General features: G+C 37.1%; 2 protein-coding genes across 2 annotated transcripts in view; one reads left to right on the top strand and one right to left on the bottom strand.

The window, feature by feature from the left end:
• The window catches only part of LOC107610866 (putative leucine-rich repeat receptor-like serine/threonine-protein kinase At3g14840), a 65,024-nt gene that overhangs the window by 19,243 nt on the left and 20,894 nt on the right, over positions 1-24,887 (bottom strand). Inside the window, exons 7-19 of the mRNA XM_021109250.2 lie at positions 7,562-7,633; positions 7,384-7,455; positions 7,223-7,294; positions 7,055-7,126; positions 6,867-6,938; positions 6,451-6,522; positions 5,653-5,715; positions 5,427-5,483; positions 5,290-5,328; positions 5,105-5,151; positions 4,581-4,963; positions 4,293-4,488; positions 3,723-3,854 (exon numbers count right to left, since the gene is read on the bottom strand). Coding sequence (XP_020964909.1) covers positions 3,723-3,854; positions 4,293-4,488; positions 4,581-4,963; positions 5,105-5,151; positions 5,290-5,328; positions 5,427-5,483; positions 5,653-5,715; positions 6,451-6,522; positions 6,867-6,938; positions 7,055-7,126; positions 7,223-7,294; positions 7,384-7,455; positions 7,562-7,633 — 1,349 coding nt within the window. The remainder of the gene's footprint in view (positions 1-3,722; positions 3,855-4,292; positions 4,489-4,580; positions 4,964-5,104; positions 5,152-5,289; positions 5,329-5,426; positions 5,484-5,652; positions 5,716-6,450; positions 6,523-6,866; positions 6,939-7,054; positions 7,127-7,222; positions 7,295-7,383; positions 7,456-7,561; positions 7,634-24,887) is intronic.
• LOC107612965 (phosphomevalonate kinase, peroxisomal) lies at positions 11,982-12,416 on the top strand. Its single transcript, XM_016314770.3, has 2 exons — positions 11,982-12,035; positions 12,150-12,416. Exons 1-2 carry the CDS (start codon positions 11,982-11,984, stop codon positions 12,414-12,416), a joined length of 321 nt encoding a protein of 106 aa, XP_016170256.1.

The following is a 24,887-nucleotide window of genomic DNA, read 5'->3' as shown; positions in this document are numbered from 1 at the left end:
TAATACACATTCATAATACATATATACCCAATTTAATACTCAAAGCTCAAATTTAATGAAATTAAAATAGAATTATCGTATCCTCATCTTACCCAAGCTTCACATAAGCAAGAGTGAACGTTTCTCTCAAGCTAATTGAATCCTAAAACATCAGAAATCACAGAAATTCAATATTCCCACTTAAAATTCGAAAATTGGGGGAAGATGAAGCTGAGAGTGAAATAGCAAGTTACCTATGAAATTGTTCCGGTAGAAATGTAGAGCTCGACGCGGTGAACGCGTGGCCGCAAACGGTGCGGCGATTGGAGCTCGGACGGAGAAGTTACGGGGATCGGAAGTTAACGTAACAATTTTGACGTTCTTCCTTTCTTCTCCCTGATGCTCTTCGACGCTGCCAAAAATGGGGAGAAGAAGAACGTGGGTTCACTTAAAGGGCTGGTCCGGTTGGGCCCGGTTTGGGTCCGGTTCAACCGGTTCGGCCTGTTCGGTCTAATTTTGGACCGATTTCTTCGAAATTGGTGTCAAAATTCTCGTTTCGATGAGCTCTATCCTAATTTAATATAATATTCACATTTCTAATCTTCCTTATTAAAAATTAATTTATTGACTAATTATCTACTAATTTAACCGGGGTTTACAACCTGCATGTTCTTCAACTAACCTTAGGTATCCAAATCCATTTGGATCCTTTGATGTGAAATCTTCTTGGTTGCCCAAGAGCATTAAAATCATGAACAACTTTATATAGCTTACTATCATTACCAAAAGACTTAAGAAAGATGAAACATTGAGGAGGATCATGACCATTTCTGTTGCACTTGTAGCAATGATTCTTGCTTACTGATTTTTTAGGTTTGCTGAATCCTTTAGGTTTGAAAAGCTTGGAAGAGGAGGCTTCAGATTTTTTAAAGTTTTGTTTGAAAACAGCCTTGTTTTCCTCTATGAATCCAAGTCCAGATTTTTCAGATCCAAACCTTTGACAAGCAAGTAGTTTGTTCAGATTTTGAGAACCTTGAACAAACTTTGCTAAGTCTTCATTCAAACTTTTTATTTGTTCATTCAGCCTTTTGTTTTCAGAAATCAAATCAGTGGAGGCAGAAACTTCATGCTTGAGTTTGAATTTTTCTAATTCAGTTTGCAAGACAATGTTTTCTTCTTTTAAAAACTTTTCATTGTCAGTTTCATTTGCCTTAACCTTTTTCAAAAGAAGATCATTTTCTGTCCTCAAAGTCTCATTTTCTTTCTTACATTTAGCATACTTATCCAAGAGTTTCTTAGAGCTCACAGAAATGTCTTTGATAATGTAGTGCAGTTCATCAATAGATAAGTCAGAGAGATCTACCTCATCTTCATCATCATGATCTGCCATCAGGCATAGTTGAGCTTCCTGATCTGAGCTTTCTGAGCTGGTGTCGTTCTCCAAGTCCTCCCATGTTGCCATCATCACCTTCTTTTTGTTTTTCTTGAAATTTTCGCCTTTCTTAAGTTGAGGGCAATCTGATTTGAAGTGACCAGGTTCCTTGCAGTGATGGCATGTGAACTTGACTTGATCTTTCTTGACCTCTTTGGATGAAGAGCTTCCTTTGCCTTTGTTTTTGTATCTTAGTAGTCTTCTCATTTTCCTTGCAAAGAGCACCATTTCTTCATCTGAGAAACTGTCATCAGATTCTTCTCCTTGGGCTGTCATTCTTGATTTTAGTGCTATACTTTTCTTTTTGTCATCTTTGTCTTGAGACATGTGAGTGGTTTCATAAGCCAGCAGTTTGCCTCTCAGCTCATCATAGGTGATTTTGATCAAATCATTCCTTTCAGAGATGGCTGTGCTTTTCACTTCCCATTTCTTGGTAAGACTCCTCAGAATCTTCCTTACCAAGGTTTCTTCAGAGTAGTTTCTTCCCATGGCGTCCAGATTGTTGATGATTATTGAGAACCTTTCGAACATTTGATCGATGCTCTCATCTTCCTTCATACTGAACATTTCATACTCCTTCATCAGCATGTCAATTCTGGTCTCCCTCACTTGCTTAGTGCCTTCATGAGTGAGTCTGAGCTTATCCCAGATTTCTTTAGCCGTTTTGCACCTTGACACTTTTCTGAACTATTCAAAACTAATTGCACAGTGCATCAGGTTGATTGCCTTGGCATTGAGTTCAACCTTCTTCTTTTCTTCTTCTGTCCATTCGCTGTCCTCCTTTGCCACAACTTCTCCATCAGCATTCTATTTGGTGGGAACGTCTGGACCATTGAGAATGATCTTCCAGATGTTGTAGTTGATCGACTGCACGAAGATTCTCATTCTCTCTTTCCAGTAAGAGTAGTTGCTGCCATTGAAGTAGGGAGGTCTGTTGTTGGACTGCCCTTCAGTGAGAGTGAAAGCCACGATGTTGGGATTCATGTTGTTGGCCATGGATCTTTACTCCAAGCTGTGAAGCTTGTCTTCTTGAGACCTTGCTCTTGATACCAATTGATGGTTCTAGTTGAACTTGAGAAGGGGGGGGTTGAATCAAGTTAGCTTAAAACTTTAAGTTTCAAACTCTGTTTTTGCTGTTGCTCGAGTTGCAGGAGATTATTTGAAATAGTCTCATACGCAGAAAATTAAAAGTGCAGAGAAGAGGAGAAAGAGGCCAGCATGTATCCTGGTTCGGATTCTTTGTGCCATGAATCCTACATCCAGTCTCCACCACAAACCATGGTGGAATTTTCACTATAATTCTCAGGTTACATACACCAATACTATTGAATTACTCCCTAATTCAACTAGTATCTACCCCTAAGCTTTCTTCACCAAAGCTTAGCAACCCAAAGTGCTATCCCAACTTGGAAGGGGAATCTACACAGATTCAATTCTCATCAAGTGCTAACCCAACTTGGCAAGGGGAACTAATCCTAGTTCATAAACCCAAATTACATCAGAAAAATAAACAGTGGCTATTTCTGCATCACTCTTGTCTTTTCTCTCTTGGCTTTTGATCCTCACATGATTGCCTTTTTCAAAGCAAAGAATAACACAAGACAGCCATAACAATAAATTAGAATTAAGCTTGAGTAGAAGAAAGAGATTTCAGCTCTATATTAGAGAAGGTGCTCTGAATTGGTGTGTGCTCTCTTTTCTTGACTTGAAATGATGGAATGAGTCTTCTTATATAACTTCAGCTAGGCTTTATTGTAGCTTCATCCTCTTTGCTTTTTCTTGCTGCCCGTTGGAGTGGTCCTTGATGACATGCAGTCCTTTCTTCATTTTGCTCCACCTCCCCTGCTGTCCGAGGAGCTCTCCCACTACCTCTGCTGTCCTTGGTGTTTCTTTCTTCCTTGGCATGTTCCTCTTTTCCATTCTGCTCCATTTCCTTGCTGCTACTCTATGCAAGTTTGTGTTTTGCATAACCACGATCCATAGCAGTGCTTTTGGTGATGTCCTTGCTTGCTTTCTCAGAGCCACACTTGTCCTTGCATGATACAGCTGTCCTCATATTGCTTTTAGCAAATATTTACATAATCATTTAATGTTACTGAATGTGCTATGAGGAATTGTTGGACTCGGTTACTTCATTAAGGAACAATGTGAGCTGCATTTCTATTTGCTTTGATGGGCTGCTGCAATATAAGCTAGTATGCTTGGGCCTGCCATAATAAAGCACACATTAAACACTATTGGGCTTTCAACCCAATTGAATGTTTGTCATCATAGTGTAACCCAAAATCAAACTAGGCTTAACAAAAATTACCTCTTGAAGGAGAGTTTTTGTTTCCTAGGTAGCCCTTCCACCAAAGCACACTTAGTACTAAGATGATGATGATAATTACCACTGCAGCAACAATTCCAATCACAGCCCCTGTTGATATGCTACCTCCATTTTCTAAGCGATGAAGTATATGTTTGCTTGATTGTTAGTAGACAATTATTATTCACCTTACACAATTATTATATATTATTAATTATTTTACTAATTTTACATATATTAAAATTATATATTTATATATATTATATATATACCGGACAGGTAGGGATAAATATTATCTAAATCCGACCCTACCCAAGATTTTGTCTCAATAAAAATTCGCCCTGCACTAGGATAGATAACTACCCACTCTGAACAGATAGAAACGGGGATGCATATCTGCAAGTTCGGATATTGTTGCCATCCATGCCCATATTAGTCCAAAAGGCATGTACTCCTATAACATAGATTAAAACTAGTATATCCAAACATAAATAATCTTTAAATGTGTTAATTTTTAAAAGAAACTAACCAACATAATAAAATTGAAAAAGAAATCCAAAGAGAATAACCCACCATTCTCCACAGATATGGCTGATATAAGAGGACCATACACTGATTTCTTTGGGATTATGGTTGTCCCTTTTCCAGCCCAATAAAATCGAATCTCAATGGTATTATTAATGACAGCTGCTGTGTAAGCTTTTATGATTGCCTTACCGACACCTCCTGCTTCTTTTGCAATATTAAAATCCTTCTCCACCAACGTTCCCTACAAAGTCATGAATCACATTAGTAAAGTGATATAAAAACACAGAACAAATACAGTTAGATTCTCGCTCGAAAAAGTAGCAATATATATACCTGAATGTAGATGTGAAATAGACGCCTTCCAAGGCTTTTATAGGTTTGATCATTGGTGAACATGATCTCAGCAAAATGGAGCTTGACTTTGTAGTTTCCATTATGAAGGCAAAATCCATAGTAAGTTAGAGAAATAGGAGAAACTCGTGCATCGTTGTATAGTTGGTGATAAGCATCATTGGAAGAGAGGGCAGAAGTGTCATTTAAAGAGGCAGTAGAATACTCTGCTTCTACATCCATGTAGTCACCGGTGGTGCTAACTGCCCAGTTTTTGTTTTGACCTCTGTCGAACAATGCTGTCCCATCACGTCCATCTTCATCATATGTGATTCCCTTCACTTTTACTGATGATGTTCCTCCACAATTTATGTGGATAGAATTGACTGACACAACAACCAGAATAGATAAAAATTATTACTTCAAAACAGACAGAAGCTCTTGCTTTTCATGCTATTTTAATTATTTTTTTAGAAATACCAAAGGGCCTAACTTTTTATTTTAGATAATATAACCTGAAAACTCACCTTTAGGACAACCAGAGACAGAGCTTCTCAAACAAGAAACAATTCCTCTGATAAAATAACGGAAGCAAAAAAATTGACAAATTAAATTAGCATAATATAACCTCATCAGGGTGAGATATTTAATGTAACAAGCTATGTGAATGAAATATAAAATTGAACAACTATTTTCAGAATTCAAAACTTACGAATTGTTAATTGTCGGAGAGCTAGCAGCAAACAAGTTCCTATGGCACGAAGTAAGAGAAGCTTATCACTAAATTAGTACTTAAATAGAATCTTAATATTCAATAACTACAACTACAAGTACAGAAATAATACTTACACTTTTCCATATTGACACTGCTGATTATCTTTGTTGAAGTTGTTATATGAAAGATCTCTACATACAAGGCATATAATGAGTTTCTCATCAAACACACACTGTAGCAATCATTGAAGAAGCAAACTAAAATGATAATTATAAAGTGAAGAAAAAAATGACATATAATATGCACTGTGTTTAATTAATCCAACCAATAAAAAGTAGCATTTGATAAAGAAGTTATTACAAGCTGGTAGCATCACTCTTCCATGAAGGCACTGATCCGTTGAGAAGATTTCCAGTTAAGAATCTACATTGCAAGACATGAAGAAGATAGATGATCAACATAAAAGAGTCTACATTATGCAAATTTCAATTGAATCTAATGGATACTATATAAAAATAAATTATTATATATGAATATGTAATGAAATCACTTTTTCTAAAGTTTAATTTGACAAGAAACGACATATAATGATTATATTTTTAATATACTTCTAAAATAAGAGTATTTTTTTTGAGTGAATTTTTGCATATTATGTTATAAAATCATTTCTACTAAAAATTTAAGTTGATTGATAAATAATTATATTTCTAACAAAATAGACATACAATTATTAGAACAAAAGTGTTATTTATACATACACTAACAGTTTAATTCATTTTTAATATATATTTTATATTTCAATAAATAGATACAATTATTAGAATGAAAAAATTATTTGTACACTAACAATTTAATTCAATTTTGTATTTATATTTTATACTATTAACTGATTTTGGTGTATACTTAGTATAATTGCTATTAGAAATACTACCTATATCCAAATTCCAACTAATTTATTTGTCCTTTAATTTCTTCATAGTAAAATTACAATGGAACCATGGTTAAGGTACATCCATTATATTCTAAATGTATACAGGGTGATTTTTTTTCAGAATAGATGTTAAGCCAATTGATCTATCATTATAATTTATAAAAGTATGCTCCAAATTAGCATTTATACTATCTCCAAGTATCAAGCATGATAATTTTAATTATTACATGTAATTCACTTTTATAAGCTCCTTATAGGAAGGTGGAATTGGTCCAGTCAATTTGTTAAAGCTGAGGTCTCTGAAAAATGAATAATAAAAAATGTGTTAAATGCTACTATATTAAAGATTACCACCATGACCAAAAAAAAAAATTCACCAAAAGTAAACATTAATAGTTCTTACCATCTTAAAGCATACTGATGTAATTGTACCAATTTGTGATAAAAATTAATAGTAAATTATTTAATATCATTTTAATTAGACAAGAGCCAAGAATAAATTAGTAGTGTGTCAGATCTTTTATATATATATATATATATATATATTGTTGTAATTATAAGCATACATTTCTACGTAATGCTATATCTAATAAAGAATTAATTCCTCAAATAGAATTAAAAGCTTCAAATTAAATGCAATTACAAGATTTGTGATATTTCTGTTGTTGAGAGGTAATCCTTTAGTGTTCCATGAATGTTGCAGTTCCTTAGAATCCTGGGAAATAATCAAATACTCAATCATGATGTTGTGAACAACTTTTCTTTTTTCAATTTCTTTTTTTCCATTATTTTTAATTTCCATTTTTGAAAGAGTCAAATGTATCAACTCACAGATACTTCATCGACTTATTACTAAGATCCGGAAAACTTGAAATTTCAGATCCACTCAGATCACTTATTCTCCTGCATATAAAATTAATTAGAACCAATGCTAATTAATTAACACATAATTCCTATAAAAAAAAAGAACCTATCAAAAAAAAATTAACACATACTTACAAGTCAGTTAAGTTTCTCAATTTTGAAATACCAGAAGGAATTGGTCCACTTAGTCCACTCCCTATAATATTTCTATAAAAAAGAATAGAACAAACTATTATTTGTAATTGAAGACTAATAGAAACGTTATTGAAAAAATAAAAAATTTAAAAGGTTCACACAATGCTTTGAGATTTGTCCAGCTTTCAATAAAATCAGGAATCTTTCCAGAGAATTGATTGTCCCCAAGTCGACTGCATAATTTAAGGAAAAAAAGAGAATCAATAATGTTCTTCCACTTTTCCATTTGTGATTATTTATTAATTAGTTTAATAAAGAAAAAAAAAAATCGAAGCTTACATATCCTGCAAGTTAGTGAGCTTGGCAAGTGTTGCAGGTAGCTCTCCCGTAAAATTGTTGGAGGAAAGTATCCTATATATATATTCAACAAAAGAGAGGAGCATCAGTCATCAACATCAATCAAGAAAATCAATTAGTCTGATTTCAATTAACATACACATATATATAGGATATATATTGTAAGTTTCGCATGAGAAGAATTAACAATATAATGAGTGAGAGTGGCCAAGATTATATTGGAGTCAATGAGTTGTTTGAGAGCGATTTGTTGTACATGCAAGTAGTTGTCTTTTGACAATGGCCATGGTTTTACCTCCCTCTAATTTTAGAGGTTTTATGTAATATTGTGTGTTAATTGTGCTCTTATATAGTATTATATTTTTGAGAAGAGTAAAGCTAGGAACCAAAAGCATATCAGCTAAAATCCAGCCAAATACCTTTGGATGAATTCAAAATCTCTACGAGTTAATATATATGGATGTTTCTTCTACTAAGTGCCAGAATGTTTCTTTTTCATATTAAATGGATGTTCTTTTATATATTTTTCGAATTTTTTTGTATTATAAATGTGAATGTCTCTATTTTTTTAAGAATTTTATATTTTTTTTAAATTTTATAGATATTTAATTATTTTTGTTAAAATATAATTAGATGTTTCTTTTGTTAAGTATTATGATTTTTTTTTTCATATTAAATTAATTTTTTTTTTATATTTCTATAATTATTCAAGGACTTCTTTTAGCTAAGATCAAGTATGTAGTTTATCAAAACAGCACCTAATATCCAAAAACAATTACGTACAAATTAGAATCTCTTCATACAATGTGATGAAATCTCAGAAAAGAGTGTGTCCAAACACAAAAGAACACATTCAATAGAAGAGAACTAGATCATAATAGTCAAGAAACTCCTAGAAGAACATAAAGAACCAAAAGAAATATGAATACAACCTCCCACATCACTGTCAACATCTATACCCTTTAACTACTAATATAATAACTATCCCTAGACCCTAATAAAAACAAAACCCAGTACACACGGATTCCAGCCCCTTCTCACTTGAAGTCGCATTACATTCTACTTATCACCAAACATGTAATGCTTCACATAAAACCTTGAACGCCACAGCCTCCCTTCAGCAATAACCATCGATAGTATCCATGCCACGTCCTATGATATATCTAAAAATCACACTCTTCTACCATGATTATCCAGTCCTTACGTTCCACAACATCTCCTTACGGTGGCGAATTCGACGAACCAGATGTCGGTGATAGAAGAGGAGTGGATCGCGGTGGGGAGGCGGAGAGGGCTGACGGTGAGAGAGAGGGGTCTGTGTGTGTGATTGTTAGAGGTGGGTAGGTTAATATGAGAGAGAAGAGGAAGGTTTTTATAGGTTTTAATTAGGTTTACTTAATCAATTTAAAAATTTTTAAATTTTGAATTTAAAAAATTTAAAATTAATTAATTATTAATATAAATTAATGTAGTTTTGTTTAGTTTTTGGCTGATAAGCTTTTGGTTCCTTATACTTTTCCTTTTGAGAAATAGCAAGGAGCCATCAGAATTAATTATTTTTATCTATTAATCTAATTTTTTTGTCTAATAATCTAAAAATATATTTTAACCCATATTTTTAAATTTGATAGCTAACTGTTAGCTAAAAACAATAAATTCTTATGTCTCTCAAGTATTTTTTATTATTTTTTGTTGTGAAAGTTAATTCTTAATAAAATCAAAATTGTAGAGTTATAATTACACTTTACTATATTTGAGTCAAATTCTCTCTTTTTTATGCAATTTTATTTATTGGTTTGTATTTTGTTCTCTAGTTGCAATATTTGATAAATAAGTTTTGATATTCATCGTGTTTGTAACATATTTTGTTTGAATTTTGTGTTGAAATACAGAATATTAACTAAGATAATATGCATCACATAAAGTTATAATGATTAGATTGAAACAATCTTGAAGTCATTAGAAAAAAGAATTTGATTTATATAGGAAAATAACTATTTGTTTTCATGAATTTTGCAAACACTGATAGATAAAAGTATTCATCAAATAAGGAAATTAAGGTTGTATCTATAAAAGATAGGTTCCATATGACAAAAGTATCATAATCCTAAATCTTTTGTTGACTTTTAATAAAATTTTCAAATTATCCTTACCCTTATCTTCAACTTCAACATTACCACCATCTCTTCTTTCTCAAATTCCAAACTTTCCAGCACCCCCTCTCTCTCTCTCTCTCTCTCTCTCTCTCTCTCTCTCTCTCTCTCTCTCTCTCTCTCTCTCTCTCTCATTGCATGATAGTGGAAGCTCCTCTATCTTCCATCGTTCTTCCCTCACACAGTGTTGCTGCCTCCGATCCTCTCACATCTCGGTTTTCATGAGCTAGTAACGGCAGCGCCGTCGATCTCCGATACTACCACCACTGCTTGCATCGCCTAGATTGGTCCTTCCACTATCTTTGCTCTTCGTACATGCTTCTCTTGGTCCGTTCTCAGCCTATTCCATGAGCACATAGTTCCAGGCCTGTTCACCATCCACTACTAGAAAAGTAGTTATTACAGACGGATATTTCTGACGGATTTTATCCCACGGAAATATAGACGGAATTTCAGAGGAATTTTTTGTCGGAAAATAAAAAAAATGAATTAGCATAAATTACAGACGGAAAAGAGAATCCGTCGATAATTCCGTCAGAAAAATTAATTTTTTTCGTAAGAAATAATTACAGACGGATTTTCCGTCTGTAATTAAATAGACAAAACGATGTGTTTTATTAAATTATTACAGTTTCCCTCGAAAATATTAAGTTAACCTAACTCACATCCTATCCTCTCGCGATGCATTCACACTCCACACTCTCCTTCATAGGAGCTTCTTCCTATCCTCTCAGAACCCATCCTCTCAGATCCTATCCTCTCAGAGCTTCTTCCTCTCTCCGTCCACGTTCTCTCCATCACAGGAGCTTCTTTCACCGCTGCCGCTTTCTCCATCGCTCCATCCACGATCTCATCACTGACAGCAACTGCCATTCGCTGGTCATCCTCATCCACCGGTTCAGGTATGATTTTGCATGGCTTTCAATTTTTGAATTCTTCTCATTTGAAATCATAGTTCCTGTGCTGTTCAGGTATGGCTTCAGGAATCGAAACCATTACACACTAACAAACCAACAAACCCTAGCAACAACATTATCAATCTTACTCTCACTTTGTAAACTTGTCTGTCTCTTCGAACCCTAGCTTTTCTTTCAAGACGACTTATGTATTTATTTATTTATTCACTCCCTGTTTCAATTTAATTTTGAATGATTTTTGTCTTCAGGAAGTGCAGCGATTAAAATCTTCTCTGGTTAGATTTCATTGTGGTGTATAAATGGTAGATGATGAAATTTGTACATTTGTGGTGGTCCTGCTTCATTGTGCTTCAAAATCTCCATCTTTTCCTGTTTACTGTTTGTGATCGATATATCATTCTTTCAAATAAATACTTGTTAGTTGTAATGTGTGCACCTGCATGGCTTCTACTTATTTTGATGGTGTTAACTTTCATGTTTATGTTGGAGATAATATTATAATATATTCACGTCTATCATGTGTTCGACGCAATGTCTCTGAGGGCCTTATCATGCTCCTTTCTTTCCTTTTTCTTTTTTTTTTTTTTGGGTTAAGCATAACTTTGTCAAGAATTTTGTTTATGTAAATGAAATAAACGAATTAATATGTTTACTATCTTAAAAAGAGAATCTAAACGCAATGTCATTAGTGCATGTTAAGTGCCTGTTTCTAACGGCCTTCCGTGGAAGAATTGGAAGAAACTGTGTTAGGAACAGCTCCAAATGGAATTCTTAATGCATCTATCTCAAATGCCTGGTTAGCAAGTCCTTATATTCTTAACCAAATTCACAAATAAACTTATTTGAGTCCTTAAAGAATCGACAATGAACTTGCCTATTATGAAAGTGTACTAGGAAGTTATATTTTGCAAGAATTAGTACAAAAGTGGGATTTTGTAGGGTAACAATCATTGCCTTCTAATGAAGTTATGGTCCATTGATTCCACATTTTTTTTATTAACCTGCTTTGAATTCTAAGTCATAATAGGTAAAGTTATAGCTTTTGTTTACTATATCTATTTTATGTGCCAGGTTAGAGTACCATTGCTTCTACCATTGAAAGAGATTATATATCCAACTTTACTGTTTGCCTGGTTTTCAGTTTCAAGTGGTGTAACTGAATTTCTAATGCACATATGTGATATCATGTTCTTGAGACTACACTTCAGGCTCTCATGTTCTTGCTTTTCTTCTTGTGTTGATGTTGAAAATGCAATTCTCACAGTGGATAGAGCAAGCTTCTGAACCTAACAAGGAAGCAGTTATTAAAGCATTGCTAGGTGCAAAGAAGCTATGCTTGGGATTAGATATCATATGCGCCTAATGGGTGAGGCTACAGGTGTTCCTGTAAGTTCCTTTCATTGATTTGGCACTTATTATCAGGCTTCTTCTACTTGAATGATGTTGATTATAAATATCTGCTGGTAGAATATCACTACTCTTTCCTTGCAATTCATGCAGATTGAACCAGAATCACAAACGAAACTTTTAGATGCTACACTGAACTTGGAAGGAGTGTTGTTGGCTGGAGTTCCAGGAGCAGGAGGATTTGATGCTGTCTTTGCTGTTACTTTGGGAGATTCAAGCAGCAATGTGACAAAAATATGGAGCTCACTCAATGTTCTTGCCCTTCTGGTTAAAGAAGATCCTTATGGCGTTTCTTTAGAAAGTGCTGACCCTAGAACAAATGAAATCACTTCAGCTGTATCTTCAATTCATATTGAATAATTTATTGTAAATATTGTTTATTTTTAATACGATGAATTTGTTTATTTTTTGAAATATTGTAAATATTCGAATATAAATTAGATAAAAATTTGTATTAAATTTATATTTATTTTGTATGAAAACAAGTTTATTTTGTAATTAGAAAAAGTAAAAAAAATTCTATTTTACCTTACAGACGGATTTTCTGTCTGTAATAATGATTTTCCAAAGATTAAATTACAGACAGAAAATCTGTCGAAAAATCCGTCTGTAATTACAGACGGAAAATCCGTCTGTAATTACAGACGGAAAATTCGTCTGAAAATCTGCCTGTAATTACAGACAAAAAATCCGTTTGAAAATCTATCTGTAATTACAGACAGAAAATTCGTCTGTAAGTTTGTCGCCTTCAGGAAATGGAGGGAGAATTTACAGAGGAAAAATCCGTCGGTAACTAGTAACAATCCGTCTGTAATTTTCCGACGGAAAAAAATCTGTCGGTAAATAATTTCCGACGGGGCTTTTACAGAGGGACAAAATCCGTCGGTAATTTCGTCGGTAACCAAAAATTCGTCTATAATAAAGACTAAATCTGTCTGTATTTATCCATTTTCTAGTTGTGATCAATTACTTTCATAAACTCACTTTCGGTACCATGATTGAAACCTTGAGCCCTAGACGCTGCATCACTGTGACTTCCGATTCAATCCAATTGAACGGCACTGCCTCGAAGGTTTTCATCGGTGGCGTAGAGATTAGGTAGCCAAATCTTTTCAACAACGGAATGATTGTCGTTCACGGTCTCTAAGGCTTCGTCTCTCTTCTGTCTTCGTTTTCTTGCACCTCACATGCTCAGGGATGCCATGCTCAGGAGGTGAATTTGGAAAGAAGAGATGGTGGTGAAATTGAGATTGAAGATAAAGGGTGTGGTTACTTTGCATTGGTAGATCCATGAACTATATGTCTATGGAGGTTATGAAGGTTATGTTATGGAGGAATGTGAAAATTTGGAATTTGGAGAAGAAGATATGGTGGTGAAGTTGAAATTGAAGATAAAAGGGTGAGATTAATATGGAAATTTTATTAAAAAGTAAACAAAAAATTAGGATTTGAGTATATTTGTCACATTGAACCTATCTTTCATGGGTACAACCTTAGTTTTTTTATCTGATGGGTACTTTTGTTAGCATTTGCAAAGTTCATGGGTACAAATAGTTATTTTTTCGATTTATACAATTTTCATGTTAATCACATTGTTTAGTTCTCCAATATTCGAATTGAAATTCTACAAAAAAAATTGATGCCAAGAATGCTTCTAACATTCTCAAATCATAACATCTCTCAATTCGCTACAAGAAATTAAAAATGCTGAGTACCATTGGATTTACCGTCGGATTTAGCGTCATAGAGTAGCGACGGATTTACCGTCAGATTTACGGGCAGTAACCACGTTGAATTCGTAAGGTTTTTTAATTACGGCGGATTCTGTTTTTCGTGAAGGAAAAATAAATTAAATTGGAATTGTTTAACCACGTTGATTAAGTTAGATTAGATTCAATACACATTAAGTTCTGAATTGTTAAAATGTTTGGAATTGTTTAATTGTGTTAATTGCTGCGTTGATGACTATTTTGCTGAGAAATTGTTGCTGAAATTGTTTGATAATTTGATATTTGCAGACATGTCGACACATAGAGGTGTTGCGGATCAAACTGCTGGTCGTAGTCGTAGCCGTGGTCGGGGTAGAGGGAGGGTTTCTTCCAGTATTCCAGGGACTTCTGGCTCCTCTCCCTCCACTCCGACCACTCCGGTGACGCCACAGGTTGCGAGTTTAGCGGACCAGCCGTTTGATGAGCGGATATTTTATACGCTTTTTGGGGATAATTTCATATAGTTTTGAGTATGTTTTAGTTAGTTTTTAGTCTATTTTTATTAGTTTTTAGGAAAAATTCATATTTCTGGACTTTACTATGAGTTGTGTGTTTTTCTATAATTTCAGGTATTTTTTTGGCTGAAATTGAGGGAGCTGAGCAAAAATCTGATTCAGGCTGAAAAAGGACTGCTGATGCTGTTGGATTCTGACCTCCCTGAACTCAAAGTGGATTTTCTGGAGCTACAGAACTCGAAATAGCATGCTTCCAATTGCGTTGGAAAGTAGACATCCAGGGCTTTCCAGCAATATATAATAGTCCATACTTTGCATAAGAATAGATGACATAAACTGGCGTTCAACGCCAGTTCTCTACCCAATTCTGGCGTCCAGCGCCAGAAAAGGATCAAAAGCTGGAGTTGAACGCCCAAACTGGCACAAAAACTGCCGTTCAACTCCACAAATGGCCTCTGCACGTGGATTGCTTAATTCTCAGCCCCAGCACACACCAAGTGGGCCCCAGAAGTGGGCCTCTGCATCATCCATCATAGTTTACTCATTTGTTGTAAACCTAGGCTACTAGTTTAGTATTTAAACAACTTTTAGAGACTTATTTTGTACCGGATGACATTTTAGATCAAACCCTTATATTCTCTGACGGCATGAGTCTCTAAACCCCATTGTTGGGGGTGAGGAGCTCTGCTGTGTCTCAATGAATTAATGCAAGTATTTCTGTTTTCCATTTGAACACGCTTGTTCCTATCTAAGATGTTCATTCGCGCTTAACTGTGATGGAGGTGATGATTTGTGACACTCATCACCTTCCTCAAATCATGAACGTGTGCCTGACAACCACCTCCGTTCTATATACGATTGAATGAGTATCTCTTAGATTCCTTAATCAGAATCTCCGTGGTATAAGCTAGAACTGATGGCGGCATTCATGAGAATCCAGAAAGTCTAAACCTTGTCTGTGGTATTTCGAGTAGGATTCAATGATTGAATGACTGTGACGAGCTTTAAACTCCTGAAGGCTGGGCGTTAGTGACAGACGCAAAAGGATAGTAAATCCTATTCCAACCGGATCGAGAACCAACCGGTGATTAGCCGTGCTGTGACAGAGCGCGTGAGCGTAGTTTTCACTGGAAGGATGGAAGGTAGCCATTGACAACGGTGATCCACCAACACACAGCTTGCCATAAGAGGACGTGCGTACGTGAACAAGAAGACAGAGGAAAGCAGAGATTCAGAAGACAAAGCATCTCCAAAACTCCAACATATTCTCCATTACTGCACAACAAGTAACCTTTAATTTATGCTCTCTTGGTTATTCGCAATTCAACTGATAAACATAATTGACTTCCTGACTAAGATTTACAAGATAACCATAGATTGCTTCAAACCAACAATCTCCGTGGGATTCGACCCTTACTCACGTGAGGTATTACTTGGACGACCCAGTGCACTTACTAGTCAATGGTACGAGTTGTGAAAAGTGTGATTCACAATTCGTGCACCAAGTTTTTGGCGCCGTTGCCGGGGATTGTTCGTGTTTGAACAACTGACGGATTATTTTGTTGCTTAGATTAGGAAAATTTTTCTTTTTGGTTTAGAGTCTCTTATTATTGTTCTTGGTTAAAAATATCCTTCTTTAAAACAAGTGTTACATTTACTGCCCAGTTGGCTAGATCATTAGTCTAAGCCCGTGGCAGTTGGGTACACTCTTTTTAAAATCTTTTTCATAAATAATATTTTCTCTATTAAATTTTGTGCCAAACTTTAAGTTTGGTGTTTTCTTGTTGATTTTTCAAAAAAAAAAATTTTTTCGAAAATTTATTTTGGTTTTCTAAAAAGAATTTTAAGTTTGGTGTTCTTCCTTCATGTTCTTGTGTTCTTGTGAGTCTTCAAAGTGTTCTTGAGTTTTCCTTGTGTCTTGATCTTAAAATTTTTAAGTTTGGTGTTCCTTAGTGTTTTTCCCTTAAAAATTTTTGAAAACAAGGAGCATCAGATCTAAAAATTTTAAATCTTGTGCTATCTTATTGTTTTTCTCTCTCCTCTTTAAATTCAAAAATATTTTTTCTCTCCATTTTTAAGCAATTTTTCGAAAATTTCCTTTAAAATTCAGATTTTTTTTTTAAATTTTAAAACCTTTTTCAAAAATCATCATATCCTTTTCAAAACTTCCTAACCACTTTCTCTCTCCTCATTTTTTCGAAAATCTTCACCCATTTTTATTTATTTTATTTTAATTTATTTTGTTTTTGAAATAAATAAATAAATTAAATAAATAAAAATATTTTCTCTATTTTACATCATCTCCCTTTCTCCATCATGGATCTAAGCGGAAATGAACAGTCCAGGAGGACTCTGGGGTCATATTCTAACCCCTCTACTGCTTCATATGGGAGTAGCATCTGCATACCCTCCATTGGAGTCAGTAGCTTTGAGTTGAATCCTCAGCTCATTATCATGGTGCAGCAAAGTTGCCAGTATTCCGGTCTTCCACAGGAAGAACCTACAGAGTTTCTGGCACAGTTTCTACAGATTGCTGACACAGTACATGATAAAGAAATAGATCAGGATGTCTACAGACTATTACTGTTTCCATTTGCTGTAAAAGATCAAGCTAAGAGGTGGTTGAATAACCAACCTAAGGCCAGCATAAAGACATGGAAACAGCTGACAGAAAAATTCCTGAATCAGTACTTTCCCCCAAAACGGATGACACAGCTAAGGCTGGACATCCAAGGCTTTAAACAAGGAGATAATGAATATCTTTATGATGCCTGGGAAAGATACAGAGAGATGCTACGAAAATGCCCCTCTGAAATGTTTTCAGAGTGGGTTCAGTTAGACATCTTCTATTATGGGCTTGCAGAAGGAGCTCAGATGTCTCTTGATTACTCAGCTGGTGGATCTATCCACATGAGAAAGACAATTGAAGAGGCTCAAGAGCTCATTGATACAGTTGCCAGGAATCAGCATCTGTACCTAAGCAGTGACCCTTCCATGAAAGAAGAGGTTAAGACAGCAACTGCTGAACTCAGTCCTGTAAAACAAGCTGCTGAATTCAATCAGCAATTGGACTTTCTAACAAAGCAGTTAGCCGAATTCAAAGAAAGGTTACAAGAGAAAAGGATGGCTAATATACATATGGACAAACAGTTTAAGCAAACAAAGCAGCAGCTGTCAAAGCAAATAGCAGAAGAATGCCAAGCAGTTCAACTAAGAAGTGGGAAAACATTAAATACCCCACCTCAAGGCAGCAAAAAGCTAAGAAATGAGCAAACCACCCAAAATTCACCTGAGGACAGTAAGAGCCCAGGGAAAAATAATTCTGGCACTAAAACGCCAAAAAATTGGTGGAAGGCTGGCACTGAACGCCCAGACCATGCCCAAAACTGGCGTTCAACGCCAGAAACAAGGCAAAACTGGTGTTGAACGCCCAACTTGGGCAAGATCTGGTGCTGAATGCCCAAAATGGGCACAATTTTGGCGTTCAGACGCCAGGAACAGACAAGGAGTTGGCGTCTAACGTTGCTCCAGTTTCTAACTCTGGCACTCAATTGCCAGTGAGGGATCAGACACACACAAATGCTGATAACAACCCCTCTAAAAAGGCTTCTTCAACCACTTCTGTAGGCGATAAACCTGCAGCAACTAAGGTTGAAGAATATAAAGCCAAGATACCTTATCCTCAAAAACTCCGGAAAGAGGAGCAGGATAAGCAATTTGCTCGCTTTGCAGATTATCTCAGGACTCTTGAAATAAAGATTCCATTTGCCGAAGCACTTGAGCAAATACCTTCTTATGCCAAGTTCATGAAAGAGATCTTGAGTCATAAAAAGGATTGGAGAGAAACAGAAAGATTTCTCCTCACTGAAGAATGCAGTGCAGTCATTCTGAAAAGCTTTCCTGAAAAGCTTAAAGACCCTGGGAGTTTTCTGATACCATGCATATTAGAAGGTAATTGCACCAAGACAGCTTTATGCGATATTGGGGCAAGCATCAACCTAATACCTGCATTCACTATCAGAAAGCTTGGCTTAACTGAAGAAGTTAAACCAACCCGGATATGTCTCCAACTTGCTGATGGTTCTACTAAATACCCATCAGGCGTGCTTGAAGACATGATTGTCAGAGTTGGGCCATTCGCCTTTCCCACTGACTTTGTTGTGCTGGAAATGGAGGAGCACAAGAGTGATACTCTCATTCTAGGAAGACCCTTCCTAGCAACTGGACGATCCCTCATTGACGTCCAACAGGGGGAAATAACCCTGAGAGTCAATGATGATGAGTTCAAGTTGAACGCTGTCAAAGCCATGCAGCATCCAGACACACCAACAGACTGCATGAAAGTTGATCTTATTGACTCTTTGGTAGAAGAGATCAACATGGCTGAGAGTCTCGAATCAGAGTTGGAAGACATCTTTAAAGATGTTCAGCCTGATTTGGAGGATTCAGGGGACATGAAAGAGCCGCTGAACTTTCTTCTGAAAGAGGAAAAACCTCCTAAACCCGAGCTCAAGCCACTACCACCATCCTTGAAATATGCATTTCTGGGAGAAGGTGACACTTTTCCAGTGATCATAAGCTCTGCTCTAAATTCACAGGAAGAGGAAGCACTTATTCAAGTGCTAAAGACACACAAGACAGCTCTTGGGTGGTCCATAGGTGACCTTAAGGGCATAAGCCCAGCCAGATGCATGCACAAAATCCTATTGGAGGATAATGCCAAACCAGTGGTTCAACCACAGAGGCGGCTAAATCCAGCCATGAAGGAAGTGGTGCAGAAAGAGGTCACCAAGTTACTAGAGGCTGGGATTATTTATCCTATTTCTGATAGCCCCTGGGTGAGCCCTGTTCAAGTCGTCCCAAAAAAGGGAGGCATGACAGTGATTCATAATGAAAAAAATGAACTGGTTCCTACAAGAACAGTTACGGGGTGGCACATGTGTATTGACTACAGAAGGCTCAATACAGCCACCAGAAAGGATCATTTTCCTTTACCATTCATAGACCAGATGCTGGAAAGACTAGCAGGTCATGATTATTACTGCTTTTTGGATGGCTACTCAGGCTATAACCAGATTGCAGTAGATCCCCAGGATCAAGAGAAAATAGCATTCACATGTCCCTTTGGAGTGTTTGCTTATAGAAGGATGCCATTTGGGCTATGTAATGCGCCTGCAACCTTCCAGAGATGCATGCGCTCTATTTTCTCTGATATGGTAGAAAAATTTCTGGAAGTCTTCATGGATGACTTCTCAGTATATGGAGACTCATTCAGCTCCTGTCTTGATCACCTGAAACTTGTTCTGAAAAGATGCCAAGAGACCAACCTAGTTTTAAACTGGGAAAAGTGTCACTTCATGGTGACTGAAGGAATTGTTCTTGGGCATAAAATCTCAAACAAGGGAATAGAGGTGGATCAAGCAAAAATAAAGGTAATTGAAAAATTACCACCACCTGCCAATGTTAAGGCAATCAGAAGCTTTCTGGGGCATGCAGGATTCTATAGGAGGTTTATAAAGGATTTTTCAAAAATCGCAAAACCTCTAAGCAATCTGCTAGCTGCTGACACGCCATTTGTGTTTGACACAGCATGCCTGCAGGCGTTTGAGTAAGGGTACCACTAACCAGCAAGTGCATTGGGTCGTCCAAGTAATACCTCACGTGAGTAAGGGTCGAATCCCACGGAGATTGTTGGTTTGAAGCAATCTATGGTTATCTTGTAAATCTTAGTCAGGAAGTCAATTATGTTTATCAGTTGAATTGTGAATAACCAAGAGAACATAAATTAAAGATTACTTGTTGTGCAGTAATGGAGAATATGTTGGAGTTTTGGAGATGCTTTGTCTTCTGAATCTCTGCTTTCCTCTGTCTTCTGATTCACGCACGCATGCCCTCCTATGGCAAGCTGTGTGTTGGTGGATCACCGTTGTCAATGGCTACCTTCCGTCCTCCCAGTGAAAACTACGCTCACGCGCTCTGTCACAGCACGGCTAATCACCGGTTGGTTCTCGATCCGGTTGGAATAGGATTTACTATCCTTTTGCGTCTGTCACTAACGCCCAGCCTTCAAGAGTTTGAAGCTCGTCACAGTCATTCAATCCTTGAATCCTACTCGGAATACCATAGACAAGGTTTAGACTTTCCGGATTCTCATGAATGCTGCCATCAGTTCTAGCTTATACCACGGAGATTCTGATTAAGGAATCTAAGAGATACTCATTCAATCGTATATAGAACGGAGGTGGTTGTCAGGCACACGTTCATGATTTGAGGAAGGTGATGAGTGTCACAGCTCATCACCTCCATCACAGTTAAGCGTGAATGAACATCTTAGATAGGAACAAGCGTGTTTGAATGGAAAACAGAAATACTTGCATTAATTCATCGAGACACAGCAGAGCTCCTCACCCCCAACAATGGGGTTTAGAGACTCATGCCGTCAGAGAATACAAAGTTTAGATCTGAAATGTCATGAGATACAAAATCAATCTCTAAAAGTTGTTTAAATACTAAACTAGTAGCCTAGGTTTACAAAAATTGGATAAACTATGATGGATGATGCAGAAATTCACTTCTGGGGCCCACTTCTGTGTGCTGGGGCCCACTTGGTGTGTGCTGGGGCTGAGACTTAAGCAATTCACGTGCAGAGGCCATTTGTGGAGTTGAACGCCAGTTTTTGTGCCAGTTTGGGCGTTCAACTCCAGTTTTTTATCCTTTTCTGGCGCTGGACGCCAGAATTGGGCAGAGGACTGGCGTTGAACGCCGGTTTACGTCATCTATTCTTGTGCAAAGTATGGACTATTATATATTGCTGGAAAGCCCTGGATGTCTACTTTCCAACGCAATTGGAAGCACTCCATTTCGAGTTCTGTAGCTCCAGCAAATCCACTTCGAGTGCAGGGAGGTCAGAATCCAACAGCATCAGCAGTCCTTTTTTAGCCTGAATCAGATTTTTGCTCAGCTCCTTCAATTTCAGCCAGAAAAATACCTGAAATTACAGAAAAACACACGACTCATAGTAAAGTCCAGAAATATGAATTTTTCCTAAAAACTAATGGAAATAAACTAAAAACTAACTAAAACATACTCTAAACTATATGAAATTATCCCCAAAAAGCGTATAAAATATCCGCTCATCACAACACCAAACTTAAACTGTTGCTTGTCCTCAAGCAACTTAGACAAATAAAATAGAAGACTAATAAGTTGAGAAGCAATAATATCTCAGAGTTTTTTTTTTTTTTTTTTTTGCATGAAGCTCAGATTCTAATTAGATGAGCGGGGCTAGTAGCTTTTTGCTTCCGAACAGTTTTGGCATCTCACTTTATCCATTGAAGCTCAGAGTGATTGGCATCTATAGGAACTTAGAATTCAGATAGTGTTATTGAGTATCCTATTTCAGTATGATGATTCTTGAACACAGCTATTTTATGAGTCTTGGCCGTGGCCCTAAGCACTTTGTTTTCCAGTATTACCACCGGATACATAAAAGCCACAGACACTTAATTGGGTGAACCTTTTAGATTGTGACTCAGCTTTGCTAAAGTCCCCAATTAGAGGTGTCCAGAGTTCTTAAGCACACTCTTCTTTTTGCTTTGGACCTTGACTTTAACCGCTCAGTCTCAAGTTTTTACTTGACACCTTCACGCCACAAGCACATGGTTAGGGACAGCTTGATTTAGCCGCTTAGGCCAGGATTTTTTTCCTTTTTGGCCCTCCTATCCACTGATGCTCAAAGCCTTGGGATCCTTTTTATTACCCTTGCCTTTTGGTTTTAAGGGCTTTGGCTTTTTTTTTTTCTGCAAGCTTTGTTCTTTGCTGCTTTTTCTTGCTTCAAGAATCATTTTTATGATTTTTCAGATTCTCAATAACATGTCTCATGTTCATCATTCTTTCAAGAGCCAACATATTTAACAGTCTTAAACAACAAATTCAAAAGATATATGCACTGTTCAAGCATTCATTCAGAAGACAGAAAGCATTGCCACCACATTTAACTAATTAGAATTTCTCTTATTAAAACTCGAAATTTTATTGCTTCTTATTCAAAAGATCTACTACTTTATTCATGTTTGCTGATGATGAGAAAAATAAACTATAGCTTAATTGGAGATAAAATCAAAATAGATACTAATTACTACTATATGACTCCTAAGGTAAAATTAAAATAAGAACAGTTATCACAGAGTTAAGGCTAAGATTAGAACTCAACAACCTTGAGGTTTGGGAAGTGGATGTTCCTCTAGTCTGTGAGGTGCTTGGTCCTTCAAGAGAGAATTTCTGGCGCTTCAGTTCCTTTAAATCACGCCCTTGCTCCTCTTGGAGTGGGTTGTTTTCCTTTAGGGGCCATGATCTTAGTGATCACGGATAAGCACACCAAACTTAGAGCTTTGCTTGTCCTCAAGCAAAAGAAAAAGAAGGAGATGGGTAGAAGGAGAGCTCCTCCCCACCATCCTGGCGTTTGAACGCCCAAACACTGCCTGTTTTGGGCGTTCAACGCCCAAATGCTGCTCTCCTGGGCGTTCAACGCCCAGTTGTTGCCCTTTTCTGGCGTTGAACGCCAGATAGCTATCCTTACTGGCGTTCAGCGCCCACTGGATGCCCATTTTGGGCGCTGAACGCCCAAAATGGCCTTCACTGGCGTTTTCTTGCCAGTAAGCTCCCTATCTCTGTTTTGTGCGTAGGTTCCTTCTGTAACCCTGTAAACTTATGCAAATGATTCTTTACCTTAGTGTCAGTGAACTTTATATAAACAAATAAAAATAAAAATAGGGCAAAATGCTTAGAGGATTGTTGCCCCATGGCTAGGTTGCCTCCCAGAAAGCGCTTCTTTATTGTCTTTAGCTGGACCTTGCTGAGCTTTTAATCTAGCTTCAGCCTTGAGCATTCTTGCTCAATGTTGCCTTCAAGATAATGCTTGATTCTTTGTCCATTGACAATGAACTTCTTATCAGAATCAATATCTTGAAGCTCCACGTAACCATATGGTGACACACTTGTAATCACGTATGGTCCCCTCCACCGGGATTTCAGTTTCCCGGGGAATAGCCTGAGTCTAGAGTTAAACAACAGGACCTTCTGTCCTGGTTCAAAGATTCTAGATGACAGCTTTCTGTCATGCCATTTTTTTTATTTTTCTTTATAAAGCTTGGCATTTTCGAAAGCTGTGAATCTGAATTCCTCTAGCTCATTTAGCTGGAGCAATCGTTTTTCTCCTGCTAATTTGGCATCTAAGTTTAGGAATCTGGTTGCCCAGTAGGCCTTATGTTCCAGTTCCACGGGCAAGTGGCATGCCTTACCATACACGAGTTGGTATGGAGAGGTCCCTATAGGGGTCTTGAATGCTGTTCTGTAAGCCCACAGAGCATCATCCAAGCTCCTTGCCCAATCCTTTCTATGGGTATTTACTGTCCGTTCCAGGATTCTCTTTAATTCTCTGTTAGAGACTTCAGCTTGCCCGTTGGTTTGTGGATGATATGGAGTGGCCACTTTGTGGCGAATTCCATACCGAACCATGGCAGAGTAAAGCTGTTTATTGCAGAAGTGAGTGCCCCCATCACTGATTAACACTCTAGGGACACCAAACCTGCTAAAGATATGTTTCTGGAGGAACTTCAGCACTGTTTTAGTATCATTGGTGGGTGTGGCAATAGCCTCAACCCATTTTGATACATAGTCAACTGCCACCAGAATATAAGTGTTTGAGTATGATGGTGGGAAAGGTCCCATGAAGTCAATTCCCCATACATCAAACAACTCTATTTCCAAGATTCCTTGTTGAGGCATGGCGTAACCATGAGGCAGATTACCAGCTCTTTGGCAACTGTCACAATTACGTACAAACTCTCGGGAATCTTTATAGAGTGTGGGCCAATAGAAGCCACATTGGAGGACCTTGGTGGCTGTTCGCTCACCTCCGAAATGGCCTCCATATTGAGATCCATGGCAATGCCATAGGATTCTCTGTGCTTCCTCTCTGGGGACACACCTACGGATAATTCCGTCTGCACATCTCTTAAAGAGATAGGGCTCATCCCACAAGTAGTACTTTGCATCAGTAATTAGTTTCTTTTTTTGTATTCTATTGTACTCCTTGGGTATGAACCTTGCAGCTTTATAGTTTGCAATATCGGCAAACCATGGTGCTTCCTGAATGGCAAATAGATGCTCATCAGGGAACGTCTCAGAGATCTCAAGGAAGGGGAGGGACGTCCCTTCCACTGGCTCTATCCGGGACAGATGATCAGCTACTTGGTTCTCTGTCCCTTTTCTGTCTCTTATTTCTATATCAAACTCTTACAGAAGCAATACCCATCTGATGAGCCTGGGTTTTGAATCCTGCTTTGTGAGTAGATACTTAAGAGCAGCATGGTCAGTGTACACAATCACCTTTGATCCTACTAAGTAGGATCTGAACTTGTCAATAGCGTAAACCACTGCAAGTAATTCCTTTTCTGTGGTTGTGTAATTTTTCTGGGCATCATTTAAAATGCGACTGGCATAATAAATGACATGCAGAAGCTTGTCATGCCTCTGTCCCAATACTGCACCAATGGCATGATCACTGGCATCACACATTAGCTCAAATGGTAATGTCCAGTCTGGTG

The sequence above is a fragment of the Arachis ipaensis genome, chromosome B8 (genome assembly GCF_059453495.1).
Source record: "Arachis ipaensis isolate K30076 ecotype BB chromosome B8, ASM5945349v1, whole genome shotgun sequence".
NCBI lineage: Eukaryota > Viridiplantae > Streptophyta > Magnoliopsida > Fabales > Fabaceae > Arachis > Arachis ipaensis.
Note: the sequence above shows the minus strand (reverse complement) of the source record. Positions and strands in the feature narration are given on the sequence as shown.